At 45.8% G+C, this 14835-nt stretch overlaps 4 protein-coding genes across 4 annotated transcripts; 3 read left to right on the top strand and 1 right to left on the bottom strand.

The window, feature by feature from the left end:
• Positions 1–545: 545 nt before the first annotated feature.
• Positions 546–2601, top strand: SAMD00019534_036720 (hypothetical protein; the record flags this gene model as incomplete). The annotated part of the gene is made up of 2 exons (XM_012904564.1): positions 546–608; positions 718–2601. The coding sequence occupies 2 exons, from the start codon at positions 546–548 to the stop codon at positions 2599–2601; spliced, it is 1947 nt and encodes a 648-aa protein (XP_012760018.1).
• A 433-nt stretch (positions 2602–3034) lies between these two features.
• On the top strand, positions 3035–4541 carry SAMD00019534_036710 (hypothetical protein; the record flags this gene model as incomplete). The annotated part of the gene is made up of 2 exons (XM_012904563.1): positions 3035–3215; positions 3280–4541. The coding sequence occupies 2 exons, from the start codon at positions 3035–3037 to the stop codon at positions 4539–4541; spliced, it is 1443 nt and encodes a 480-aa protein (XP_012760017.1).
• Positions 4542–4566: 25 nt separating this feature from the next.
• SAMD00019534_036700 (hypothetical protein) lies at positions 4567–5855 on the bottom strand (the record flags this gene model as incomplete). The annotated part of the gene is made up of 3 exons (XM_012904562.1): positions 4567–4926; positions 5001–5221; positions 5288–5855. The coding sequence occupies 3 exons, from the start codon at positions 5853–5855 to the stop codon at positions 4567–4569; spliced, it is 1149 nt and encodes a 382-aa protein (XP_012760016.1).
• A 1754-nt stretch (positions 5856–7609) lies between these two features.
• Positions 7610–14458, top strand: SAMD00019534_036690 (hypothetical protein; the record flags this gene model as incomplete). Its single annotated transcript, XM_012904561.1, has 4 exons — positions 7610–9103; positions 9161–9525; positions 9592–12952; positions 13010–14458. 4 exons carry the CDS (start codon positions 7610–7612, stop codon positions 14456–14458), a joined length of 6669 nt encoding a protein of 2222 aa, XP_012760015.1.
• Between the last annotated feature and the right edge of the window lie 377 nt (positions 14459–14835).

Genomic DNA, 14835 nt, shown 5'->3' with positions numbered 1-14835 from the left:
ATTGGAACATGAATCGATATGACGTAATACTATGAAGACTGACTATTACTGTAAACAGACACCTGTTTAATCTAATTATATCTCTGTGAAGGTGTGTATAGAGTGTAGACTGACCAATAGTTGGTTAATGAATTGAGTGGTTGATCAAACAGGTCAATTGCGGGGCATGCCTTGGTCCAGCCAAACTAAAAAGCCCCTTCGATCATCTGTTTAATTAATCAATCAATCAAAAGAATAGACACCTATTGTAGTAGTGCAAGGTTGTATAGAACGTGATTGTCCATTGTATCGATAGGCTTCACCTCGCTAAATCAAGATTATGCAACTCCTCGTTTGACGAATAATCAACTTGCGCAACCCCCAAAAGGCCTCCTCTGTGTAAGTTAGGTCAGGGGTCGCATCATCTTCACAATCGACTTAAAATCTAACAAACCCATGATGGACGACTCTGGACGTTGATTGAATGATTAGAATGACTTCACATCACCCTTGGATCAATAACTATCTATCACTCTCAAAATAATTAATATTACAAATATTATTCCATGTTTAAACAAATAATAATTATTACTATAATAATATTCGGGCTCGTCCATGTCGACCTAAGTGTAAGTATTATATTTAATCCATTCATCCATCCAGACAATCTGTATTGTAATTAACATTAATTAATTATTTTCCACTTTTGAAATATATATAAACTATTATTATTATTAGTATGGAGCCAAGACAAAGAAAGGATGGTTGTTGGAGAATGATGACTTTGTTAAGAATATAAAGGTTGCCCTGGATAATTATACTTTCCCAACTTTTGTAGACCAGGGTCCATCATTCTTTGAACACGTCAACCGGGTTATCAACGGATTGTACACCAATGGAATAGGTGCCGCACTAGTCTCTACAAGATTCGCCACATCCATCTGGCGTTATGTCTCCACACACGAGGACCCCTTTGTCACGGGCGTGGTCGATGTCACTGGAGACTACTCCAACCTTCTCCAATCATTCGTTGATCCATCGTCCAGACTCTATAGTACCAACACATCGGACCCCATGAGGATCAGTCCAGTGCCATACCAATACGTCTACACAGCCGCCCTCGAGTTCACGAGCACCTTGAATGCGTTCAATGCTGCCCCGACGAACCCCCAGAATGGCATCAACATCCGTTATGCCATCGACCAGTTCTCCGCACTTCTCCAAGATATGCTCGCCGTTGGTGGTGAGTTCCGTAAGAAGCCACTCGAGCAATTGCCCATCTTCTCGTTGGCGGCCACATCACACGTACTCCTGCTGACCGACATTGCTCGTTGGGGCACACGTTGGGGTTTCTCGACGCAGAACATCACGACCTACCGCACGCTCTACTCTGACCTCGTCCAAGACTACGCCTATCACGCCCTCGGCACGGTGTACGGCGATGCCCAGGACAAGATCTACCAGCTCGGCGACTTTGACGGCTCAGGACGATTCGACAACTACCAAGAGTATCGCCGCATGTTCATCCCCATTGTGTCGGACTTTGTCGCCATGTGGTACAACCTTGACCCAAAGATTGCCCAGGTCCGCGGATTCCATGCTGAGCGCGTCCGTTTCCTATTCTCCAACACCATTGGCTACAGCATCGACCCTGACATCATTGAATCGGAGAATGTGAGTGACTACCTGAGCCCAACATACGATCGTCTCCAAGAGTTGTGGTCGGGCCTTGAGCAGGAGCAATACCGTGGCGAGTTGGCAACATTGTTCATCACACATAAGGACAACGAGATGATCTACAGCATCCAACCAGTGTACACCAGTAGTCGTCCAATGACCGCGGCAAGCAAGCGTGAGGGTGTGGAGGTGGGTGCCTCCATCACTGACGACTCTGACTCTACATTGATCAAACAGATCAAGTTTGGTCCGTCATCCAACACACAGAACGTCAGCTTCCACTATGATCAGTTGCCGCGAATGATATCATTCTCGAACGGAATAGGCGGTATCAGTCTGGATAGACGCTGTCGTCCTGCCGACGACTTTTGCAACTCCTTCTACGGTGCCTTGGGTGACCGTATCAGGGACAGCCTATCGGTGCCCGCGCACAAGGTTGGCACCGTCTTTGGTTGGGGTGTCAACGAGCGTAGCACACCAGTCCCCGCGCTTGACGCCATGACTGTCGGCATGCTGCCATCCAATGTCTTTGCCAACAATGTTGTGCTGAAGTCGGTCACCACTGTCATTGATGCGCAGAAGTACTTGTCGGTCAATGGCAGCACGTTTGAGGTTGATGCCGATGGTCCTGGCCTGCACACGATGTTCATCCCTGCCAATGGCTCGATAACCTTCCGCTTCGAGTCGAGTCACACTGCCAACCAAGCATTTGACCTGTACCTGCGTGTGAGCACTGGTTCCAAGGTGGCCAACTCGCTAAAGATGTCCAAGAACGGTGTTGATGTTGCTACATTCGCTCTACCATTCATCTCTAGAAGTGCAATAGTTGAAACATCACCAGACTATGACATCATACTAAGTCCCAACGTAAACAACAACCTCTACACTTTCACTGCACTCGGTAGTCACGTTCGATTAACATCCATTATATTTGTTCCCAAGTAGTCAGTATATATATATACAAATAATAATAAAGTAGATTACAACAAAGAATGAATGAGTTCGTTGAGGGTTGAGGGCAAGGGTTGTTCCCGAAACTCCAAGTTTCTCAACCTTCCCAACTTGGTCTTCAGATTCATCCAAGCCATGTTCACATGTTCATTCATCCATTCATTCATTCATCCATCCAATCAATCACATAATACATTACATGTCTGATAGTGATACAACATCAACAACTACAACAACAACAACAACTACAATACAATGTACCAATGACAATGATACAAACAAGTTAGTTGGACTATCTCATTTATTGTTATCACATATAGTATCATTTCTAGATAATGATATTGATAGAATATGCTTTAGTCTTGTTTGTAAGAGATGGTTTAGAGATAGAGAACAATACTTGTCATTCACAACTTATTTAGTATTGATGTCAATGTTCAAGTATCAAGGTGGAAAGGTCAAAGCATTGACTTCATACCGCAGATTGATTGAGAACTGTATCGAGAAGAAAGATGACTGTGCACTGATATTCCTAGACTCTATTGATGGAATGAGTCACTTCACGCCCAAAGAATCATTCGATCTAAATGATTACATTGAAGTCTATGGTATGTATATCAATGATTGGATTGGATTGGATCGGAATGAATGATGTTAACTCAATCAGTTTAGATCAAAACATTGTTATACCGAATAATGTCAAGTCATTGTACTTGTCGGATCAATTCACTCATCCATTCACAAAGCTCACCAATCAATTGATCGCATCCAATGTGTCATATGTTAGTGTTGGTGACTTGTATAATTATCCAATTGACGCTGGTTCCTTGCCCGACAGCATCACAAAGTTAAGATTGGGTACAGAGTTCAATCAACCAATAGCAATTGGATCTCTGCCTCACTCGCTATTAACATTGGTATTTGGAGACTCATTCAATCAACCGTTGGAAAAAGGAGCCTTGCCCTCTTCCCTTCAGACACTGGAGTTTGGATATCTGTACCGTCATGGATTGCCACCTGGAATACTGCCGCCATTACTCATTGACCTCACACTGCCAGAGGACTGGGCAATGGCTGAGCACAGGTCAATACCTGCATCGGTCACCTCTCTCAAGGGATATCCATCGGATGGTATGGGATACCTGCGAGGCAACAATCCCATCAAGTCACTCACCATCTCCAACCCGGGTGGGGTGGCCCTTCAGTCTGGTGATGTGCCCGCCTCTGTGACAACACTGGACTTGGACCCATATGTTGAGGAGCTGGTGCCAGGTGTTATTGGGGAGAACGTCACAACGCTGGTACTTGGCTATCTTCACACACCATCCATCTCCGTGCTACCCAGCTCGCTCACGAACCTAAGCCTGCGATTCAATGGAGTTCTGGAGCCCGGTGCACTGCCACCATTAATTCGATTCCTTGACCTCGGATTCTCTTTTGACACTGCGCTGGAAAAAGGATCGATCCCTTCACAGTTGGAGGAACTTAGATTCGGTTACAAGTACAACAAGGTGATAGAAGCTGGCGTGCTTCCGACCACACTCAAGACACTGTCATTTGGCCACACATTCGACCAGGTGTTCCTTCCCAATGCCATCCCGCCCTCCGTCACCAGCCTGACAGTGACCAGCAAGTATAAGAACGCTCGCACCATCCGCAATCTACCGCCATCAGTCAATCAACTCACACTGGTCAGCGAGTACTTCAAAGACAACTCATTCTCAAACATACCAAAGACCATTGACTCGTTGCTGATCATCATTGACTACGTGTCCTATGACATTAGACGAATAGCAAGCGACCTCTACCTATGTCTCGGACTTCAATTTGCCGGAGGATTCTTTGACAGCGCGACATTCGATCGTATATTCAATCAATTATTGGACAACAAGTCAACCACAGAGTTGGACAATATTATCTCCAATACGAATTAATCTTTATTTGCGACTGCGACCGCGACTACTTCTGACCTGGACCAGCTTTGGCAGTCACATTCTCCTCTTCTTCCTCCTCGTCCTCGGGGAGGATGATGTCCAACGAGTCGTAGATGTCCTCCCAGGACTCCATGGCCTCGCGGTAACTGTCGATTTGGACACTGGCATACTCTTTGATCATCTTCTTCAAGTTTGACTGAAGCGTGGCCTTGTTAGAATTCATGTTCTCCATAAACTCCTTTGTTGTGCCACTATACATGTTCTTGGAGTCCTCCAACTCCTTCTTTGCATTGATCATCTTGTTGGAGAACAAGTCATGCTTCTTCTTTGTCTCTTTCAAGTTCATCGTGGCCTGTTCAAACTTAATCCTACACATATTTTGTTTCTGGAATTGATTGACGGAGTTAGTCAGTGAATTGATCAGATTGCAATGATACCAGTGGGCTCACACGAACATACCCTCTTGAGCTCTCTGGACTTCTTTAGATCCTCGCGATAGAATAGAACCATGGGCTCGACCATCCCTCCAACATTGTCCATCTTCTCTTCCATGCGGTCCTCTTCAAAGCCCATAATATGTTCACCAAGCTCTCTCAATGCCATTCCCTCATTCGTTGACTTGAATGCACCCTCTCCAAACCCTTTGATCAACTCTCCAAACAGTATACCTGATGTCTCCTCTGATTGATTGATTGAGTATGAGTTAGTTAGTGAGAGATCAAGCTTGGCATAACTTATGTACATACTTTGAGTTGACTCTATGATTGATTTGCCAACCTTCTCAATGGCCCTCATATCCTTCTTGAGCTGATGAAGAAGTAGCTTCAACTCGTCAATGTCGTTGGAGTCAGTTCTTTGCGAACGGGTCTGGCCTGCAGCTGCACCAAGCTTCTCAAGGTACTTCTGAGTCGAAGCTGATACATTGAGAGTCATCTTCTTGAACTTGGAACTGACACCAAGTATGCTATCTTCTTGGCTTGTGTTGCTAGGTCCTTGTGGCTCAGATTGAATATGAGTGACATTACTAATATGATTGCCACTGATGTTTAAATTGGCTGCTGCCACTACTGCCTCATCTGCCACTACTTCTGGTTGTTGTCCATTGCTGTTGAGGTTGTTGAGATTGTTGGCATGATGACTGGCCAACTCCAATTGAGCTTGGATATCTCTTGCCTTCCTCTTGGAATACTTTGATATATGACGTTGATGATTGGCCTGGTAAATATATGATGTACCATGATACTTGTACACCTTTCCATTATATGATTCACCAATATGTTGATTGATTGATTGTGATAATGTCTTTGTTTCCATCTTATATTTTATATATTATAATTATTTTGTGACTGGAATGGAATAGTTCCGTTTGATTGAGTGATTGATAGATTTAAAGATTGTTGTACAAGTAGTAGTTGTAGTAGTAGAAAAGGAAATACCCTTTGGTTTAGGTAGAGAGTATATATATTAATAATGAATGTAGGTAGTTGAAAGGAGCTGATGAGAAGTGATGAGAGGTGAGGTTGATGTGCAGTCTGGAGATGGAAGGTCTCAGGCAGGGATCCAACAAAAGCTTGGATCGACTTGTCGCCAACAACAACATCAACACTGCAGTGGCATCAATCAATCAATCAATCAATAAACAAGCATATCGTCTTTGCATCTCCATCGGTTCATTACAACAATACAACCCAATGAATCAATCAATCATAATCAATGATGGACTGCTGCTTGCATGGATTTGTGCAGTTCATTCTATTGTGTGATAGAACAACACTTGTGGTCATCGCCATCGTCTCTTTGCCGTCGTGTCCAAGTCGTCAGTCACAGTCGATTGGCTGTCACCTGATAGTTTGTTTGTTGTTAGTTATCCTTTAGTGGAGTGAATGGAGTGAATGGAGTGGAGTGGAGTGGAGTGAGTGTATTATTAGTATGTTGTAAGGCCAATGATATATACTCAACCAGTCTAAGATCATTCATTCATTCATTGACTGCAAGTATATATCAAGTTAATTGATTGATTGATTATCTCCCCAGTGATGCCGCCACTGACATCCAACATCCACTATCCACAACATGATGCGCAATACGCACCTACATACCCATCCACCACGCGTCTCTGGCGAATCGAGATGGAGATGTGTCTTACGCATTACCCGTGTTCATCTCCATTCATTCGCCATGTCCAAACATGGTGACGATCAACACAATCTCACTGAACAGTGGTTGTAACATTGTTGTTTAGATTGATTGCGCAGTGTGTGTGAGTGTCAGGTGTGTAAGTGAACATGTGATTGATGTGTGCTGTGTGATCATTAATGACAATAAGATTGATGATTGATTGTGTGTATGTTGGATTGGATGATCAATAACTTTGTGTGGATGGTCATCCAACCATGTTTGCTCTGTCTCTCACTTATCTCTTATATCATTATTGTTTATTTGATTGACTTATCTAACTTGGAGAGAGAGATGGACAACATTTGGTGAATTCTTGGTATTATTGGTATGGTATGAGTGACACGACTCGTAAGTATGTTTGAGACGCTGGAACTATGAAAGAGACTGAATGATGGATGACGATGACGATCAATACCCTGGTCAGGTGATAAAAAATACATATCTGTTCTGTTTTGTTGGGGTGATCACGATGGACTTCTGGATCAATCAAACACCTCATCTCAACCACCTCTCAATAATTGGTTCAAACAAAGATCATTCTGTGCAAAAACTCAACTCCAACAATAGGGTTGTGTTGTTGTGTCTGTCTGTTGTTGGTGATTCTCTTTGAGTCATACATTCATTCATTCACTCACCCATTGTGACATGTCTTGTCATTCAATGACTTCCAGGAAGGTTGCAAGAATTGAGTTGTGGGCTTCATTCCCTGTCTCTCTCTCTCACTTATATTACATCATCATCCCTTGTTTTAATTAAACTTATTCATTGTCTTTGACTTTGTTTTTATTTCATTAATTGTGTAAATACATCATCCAATACCAATCAATCATACTTTATATCCATTCAATTCCATTCAATACCATTCCCCATAACATAACATAATATAAACAATGAAGATCAACTTCTTAACAACTGGCTGTTCAAAGATAACATTTGATAATGTTAACAAAGATGATACAATCGATTCATTAAAGCTTCGTTTGTTCAGAGAACACTCTGACCTATTGCCACAGCCAACCACTGTATTTGAATCACCTCCACCTCCTGTATCTGCAGTGGATGCAATGCAGGTTGACAACAAACCACAACCACAACAATCACAACAAACACATAATAATGAAGAGGATGAGGATGTAGAGATGAAGGATCACACCAACTTGCCCGCTCAAATACTTCATCCATATCAGATACGTCTGATATTCAATGGCAAGCAACTTGAGAATCTGTCCACTGTGGAGGACAACAACATTGCTGATGATGTCACCTTGTTGGTGGCCGCCTCGCCCTTCTACCTTCTAAAGGGCCTGATCAATGCCGATAAGAAGGAGGCCTATTCCACCAGTGACAAGATATTCACTGGTGCCAAGGTGAACGATCGCGTTGGCTACGTGCTCTGCGTCGACGACCAGGTGTCCGACACATCGTTCCAGTTCTCCAAGCTCGAAGCCCTCACACCAAAGGAGGCCTCTGACCTGCTTGTCAGGATGCCCGCGCTCGAAGCACCACCAACCAAACAGGACAACTTCAAGATGTATCAGTCCAAGCGACCCAGTGAGTCCTCGGGCTTCTTGTCATCACTTCTTGGTGGCCATAAGAAGGCCAGCTCTGACACAGACTCTGCATCCAACCTACATGTTGAGTTTGATTCATTGTCGCTGGCACCTCAGCCCAAGCGTGAAGAGGCGGCACGCATCCCAATCGTCTACCTCACCAAGACACCCACTGGCTCCAACGTCTATGTACATCGCATCCAAGTCGTCTTCAATCGTCCTTTCATCCCATTGGCTGCCACACTCTCAGAGTTGACCGTGCCCTTCCAGCTCGAGCCTCAAGTCCCCGGCGCCAAGTGGCACTGGATCGATGGTGTCACCTGTGTCTGCTCCATCGACATGGCTCTGGCCGCATCAGATCGCAAGTTTGCTCAGTCCACCACATACACAATCACACCACTTCTGGACGTCTTTAGATCGTACGATCCAGAGGTCACTCAATCAGAGATTGGCCAACCATGGACATTCGAGACGTGCACACAATTGCCAACATTCGGTGGCTTCAACAACAATGTAGAGAAGCCTCAGCTCTTTATCACTCTGTCTCAGTCACTGCCCGAGTCACAACGTGCCACACTGGACAAGTTGATCACAGTGCGATCAAAGGGTACCATACCCTACAACACTTCTTTCAAGCTGCTTGCCCATGATGACGAGCTGGTCAGCAAGACAATCCAAGAAAACATCCGTATGCTCTCGCCCGACAAGGTCATCATCATTGCTTTGGAACAATCACTGAAGCACAAGTCCAAGTATGAGGTCAACATTGCCAAGGGACTAAAGTCCACTGAAGGACCATTAATGACCACTACCGTGACCAAGATTGAGTTTAATGTAAGTCCCGCTATCCTTCCTCTCTACCCAAGCATACATACTCACACTCACTTTTAGACACCAGACGTATTCTCAATCCTCAAGGTCAGAGCTCAGAATGGATCAGAGGGCACTCATTTGATTGTTGACTTCAATCAGAGTGCTGGAAAGTTGAGCACTGCTGAGGTACTGGCAGACGGTCATGTTGAGGTCATACCAAAGGTTGTTGGATTTGAATTGAAGTGCCATCAGTACTCATGGAGAATCAATGGTGACTTTGACCTGGACACTGAGTACAAAGTCAAGTTCAGAGACATCAAGAGTGAGAGTGGTTCAACCATTGCCAAAGACTCCTACACTGCCACCTTTGAGAAAGAGAAGGCATCAATCACTGTCAACGATCAATCATGGACAAGGAAGTACAACTTGGATCCTCTCACAAGGTATGTCACATCCACTCCACTTAATTACTCAATCAATCACTAACTCACTGATGATCAATCACACAGACCTTACTTCCAAGTAACTACCAAGGCAGTATCATACTTGAAGGTAGCAGCGTATGCTATGAGACCAAATCAATATAGTCACTATGCCAATGGATACAATGATACACCATTGTATGGTGGCAAGGAGACTCCTATGCAATTCAAGGATTTGAAGTTGATCAAGACAAAGGAGGTCCAGATCCAGAAGATTCCAAAGAAGTCCACAGACACTGTGCTTGACCTCAGTGACTTCTTTGGCGGCGAGACACCAATGTTTGCCAAGAACAGTCTCATCTTGCTCTACTTTAGCACGACAGTCAACTCCAAGCTCGTGCAGACCACCAAGATACTCCAGTACACGCCATTCATCATCAATGTCAAGAAGACTGCATCGGACTTTATCGCATGGGTGACCAACACGACGACCAACCAGGTTGTCCAGACACCATTGATCGAGGCCTACAATGAGACCTTGAACTCTGATCCCAACCTCTCTGTTGTCGGACACAATGGTGCTGTGGTACTTCAAACCGACGACAAGAAACCGATTGAATTGTTGACGGCAACAGTCACCATCAACAAGGTCAAGTACACCACTATGATGCCCATCTCACTCAGGCACACCAAGAACACGAGCGACAAGCCTGTGTGGCACGTGATCGACGACCTGGGAATGTACCGTCCAACCGAGACGGTCCACGTGCACGGCATGCTGCGTATGGTCGACGAGGACGGCATCCAGACGCCTCTCGAATACTTTGGCGACAACCAGATCAAGTTTGTCAAGTACACCCTGACCGACACCAGAAAGAAGGAGTTCTTCAAGGACACCGAGGTCAAGATCAACGAGCTGGGCAGCTTCCAGCTTTGCTTCAAGTTGCCTGAGGATATCAACTTGGGAGACTGCCGCCTGGCACTGTCATGCACCAACGGCAGCGTTACCCATCGCCACGAGCACACTGTTCGCGTGTTGGAGTGCAAGAGGAAGGAGTACAACGTCGAGGTAGACGTGCGCAATGCCAACAAGGTTCTACAGTGTGGCGAGCCATTCTACGTGGAGACTGTGGCCAAGACATTCACTGGCGAGATCATGGCCAACACCATGGTCGAGTACAAGATCCAGATCGACGAGTATACGCCCACACTGCACACTGGCTTCCAGTTCAACAGCCAAGATTCAATGTATGAGCCGGGCGAGCATGAGTACGTGTCGAAGCGCAACCCATCTGGCAAGCACCAACTCCGCCTCGTCCTCCAGGACTCTCTGTTCCCCGTGCGCGTCAATGTCACGGGCACAATCAAAGACCTGACCAACGTGTCCGAGTCCTTCAGCAAGGCGTTCAATGTACATGGCCAGTACCGTTACTTTGGAATCTCGAGCAGGAAGGAGGCCTTTGTCAATGCCAACGAGCCATTTGAGTGTTCGCTCGTCGTCGTCAAGTCCAACGGCAAGATGCAAAGCGATGGCAAGATCAGGGTAGACATCAAGCAGGTGCCATGGGACGAAGAGTTGCCACCATTGAATGTGCACACCGGCGAGATCGTCCCCTCCAAGACTGAGCCCACTGTGTTTAAGCACGTGTTCCCCAACCGCGGCGCCTACAACCTCAAGTTTGTGTACGAGCGCGTTGGTCAGCCCAACCAGACATTCACCTTCCCCCTGTTTGTGCTGGGTGAGCAGACCGCCACAGAGAAGGAGTACCGCGACACCATTGCGCCAATCGTCAATGCATCGACGCCATACTTTGGCGCGCCAGCTGGCAACCCTCTCACAAACAAGTTCAAGACAGACTTGAAACTCACATTGAAGGACGACGTGACCACGCCAAAGATTGGCGATACCATTGAAATGCTGTTGACGACCAAGTTGACTCGTGGCACTGGTCTGGTTGTACTCTCCAAGGACAGGACGATCATGGCATCCAAGCCATTCCAGTTTGAGAATGGCGAGTTCAAACACCAGCACCTGGTAACAAAGGAGCACTTCCCAGCTGTCAACATTTCGTTCTTTGTCGAGGGTGTTGGCTCAATCACCTCGGACGGCCTGTCGGTTGATCGTTTCGCCTGTGGCCATTTGTCCAAGGACATCAAGATATCCAGGGAGGACCGCGAGCTCAAGGTCGAACTGCTGCCATTCCGCAAGTTCCAGACGCCTGGCCAGGACATCACGCTCAAGTCACGTGTGCTTAACAACCAGGGCAAGCCAGTATCCAATGCCGAGGTGATGTTGATCGTTGCCGATGAGTCTTTGCTCAAGCTCTCGAGAAAGACCATCAAGGACTGGATGCCACTGAGCGAGTTCTACTCTCGTCGCCAATTGAGTGGCGAGACCTGCTTTACAGCAATCGACCAGACATTGTTCTACAGACCAATCGAGAAGAATGAGGTCGTCCCAATGGTTGCCTCCACCCTGGCCATCACCGTGCGCTACCTTTCTGGCCGTGTCATCCAGATGACGCTGCCACCCTCTGCCAACCTGGACGAGGTGAGAAAGGTGGTGCTGGCCCGTGACGGTCTACCATTCACCAACCAGCGTATCTTTTACAAGAACAAGCAGTTGGAGTGTGGCACTCTCGAGGAGAATGGCATCACCACCGACGCCACTCTCAACCTGCTCATCCGTCTGTCTGGAGGTGGTGACGATGGCAAGGATGAGATCTTGGACAACCTGCCTGCCCTCAACCTGCTAAAGGTGCGTGACAACTTCAATCCACGTGCTACCTTCCAGGCCAACATGTTCACTGACGACAATGGAGAGGTGTCATTCGATTTCAAGCTTCCAGACAACCTCACCAAGTACCGTATCATGTTGGCTGCGATGACCAGCACATCATTTGGCACGACCGAGGAGTTCTTCACGTCCACACTGCCAGTGATGATCAGACAGAGTCCACCAAGATTCCTCAACTACAACGATGAGTGCACATTCCCCGTCATCATCCAGAACATTGTCGACTTTGATGTAGAGGTGCATGTGGCCTTCCAGACCACCAACTGTCTGTGCGAGGAGAGCGGCTACAAGGCTGTGATCCCTGGCAACTCGAGGATCAACGTACCACTCAGAGTGCGCGCAATCACACCAAACAGCACATCAGTGGTGCACGTGGCAGTGTCAAGCAAGGTGATCAATGCACCTGGCATCACTGCCGAGTTCACTGATGCAGTCAAGTTTGACTTCCCAGTGCACTCACCATCATGTGTCGAGTCCAATGTGATCAACCATATCTCCACCAAGAAGAACCAGGTCATCAAGCAAGCAGTCAAGTTTAACAACTGGCAACAACTGGATCAAGAGATTGGAGGTATAACCGTCAACCTCTCATCCACTACCTTTACAAAGTATTCAGAGTCCTACAAGTATCTCTTGGATTACAAGTTGGCTGTATGTGTTACTCCCACTATCTCACGATCAATCAATCACTAACACTCTCCACCCTAGTGCTCAGAACAAATATCAAGCAAGTTGATGTGTTTGGCAGTGTTGAGGAACATGCCAGAGTTGTTGGAGAAGGATATCAAGTTTGATGAGAAGAAGGTGGATGAGACGATGAAGGGAATGTTTGAGCAATTGCTAAAGAGACGCAATGACGATGGATCATTCAAGTATTGGGACAACTCGACCAACACTTATGAATACGTCAATCTCTATGTGTACTGGGTGTTGCTCTCACTCGAGGACATTGGAGTGGAAGTACCCGTCAAGCTAATGGCCAAGTGCAATAAGTATCTCGGCACCTTTATCGACTCGTTCGACCTCGAGTCCAAGCAGTACAAGGCCGACTCCCACACCTACCTCGCCAAGATGGCCTTTGCATGCTACATAACCGAGCGCTACACAGTCGGTGTGACTGCCGACGTCCAGGATGTTGCCGACTCGATCATCAATGACTCTTGCCTCAAGGACTACCAGTCTTGCAAGTACTTGGAGATCGTCGCCTACTTGCTGCCCTTCTATCTGCCCAACACCAAGATCCTCACCAAGTTGGAGAACAACCTCACGATCACTGGCACCATGGCCTATTTCAACACTGGTGAGATGGATGGCATCTACTCAAGCACACGTGGCAACTGTCTATTGATCCAATCGATCGACCAGTACTTCAGCGACAGCCACCTTCTCCCCAAGCTCATCAGTGGCCTAGAGACCAAGTTCAACACTGACCGATGCTGGTACAACACGCAGGACCATGCCTACATCCTGCACACTGTCTATCAATACTTTTCCAAAGAGGACAAGCTGTCCCAGAAGTTCAAGGCACAGGTCTACCTGAACGACCACACACTCTATGAGCAACCGGTCAACCTGTCGCAGGAGTCGCCTTTCCACTCCACCTTCATCCCCATGAAGACATTGATCAAGAACCAAGGCGAGATCTTTATTGAGAAGCAAGGCAAGGGAGACTTGTTCTACTCATTCATCTTTGACTATGCCTCGTTGAACCAGTTCTACAAGTCAGTGTCTGGTCGTGGCTTCATGATCAAGAGGACATTCCTGCCACTTGGCAAGCCTGACGACGTTCAATACTCAGTCGACGCCAACACTCAGATCACAACATGCACAATCAAGAGTGGTGCAAGGATCAAGGTCAAGGTGGACATTGATGTGGAGCATGCCTGCAAGTTTGTTGTGATTGAGGATCGTCTGCCAGCTGGTCTGGAGCCCACCAACGTCACACCATACCGTCACTATTGGTATGACCATATGAACCTTCGTGACAAGGGAGCTGAAGTGTTTGCCGACAACCTCTACCGTGGCACACACTCATTCACCTACAACGTCGTGGCCCTCTGTCATGGTAACTACATCTGTCCACCAGCCAAGATCGAAGAGATGTATTGTCCATCAACATTTGGTCGAACAGATACAATCATTGTAAAGGTTATCTAAATTAACTAGACGCCAACGTCATCGTCAATCAATATTAAATCCAAAAACAATCATAAATTGATTTATTTAATACCAATGGGTATCAGATTCAGACTCTTTAATAATATAATAACTTTGTATACAAATAATAATTATATTAATAAAATATTTCTAAATTAAATTATTATTAATATTATTAACATACCTATGCTTCTGAGCAAAAAGGGTCACAACAGACAATAATAATACTATTAATAATAAATTTACTCTCATTATTATAGTTTGTTAATTAATTCTTGAATTAAATAGGGTTATAACTTCATTCAATCCTGGAATAAATATCTTTTCAATTTATTTTTTATTATAGTCTAATTACAAATATTTGTAAAAGTGTATAA

This window comes from Acytostelium subglobosum (assembly GCF_000787575.1).
Source record: "Acytostelium subglobosum LB1 DNA, scaffold: scaffold6, whole genome shotgun sequence".
Classification (NCBI taxonomy): Eukaryota; Evosea; class Eumycetozoa; order Acytosteliales; family Acytosteliaceae; genus Acytostelium; species Acytostelium subglobosum.
The sequence above is the reverse complement of the archived record's forward strand: the minus strand, read 5'-3'. Positions and strand labels throughout refer to the sequence as shown.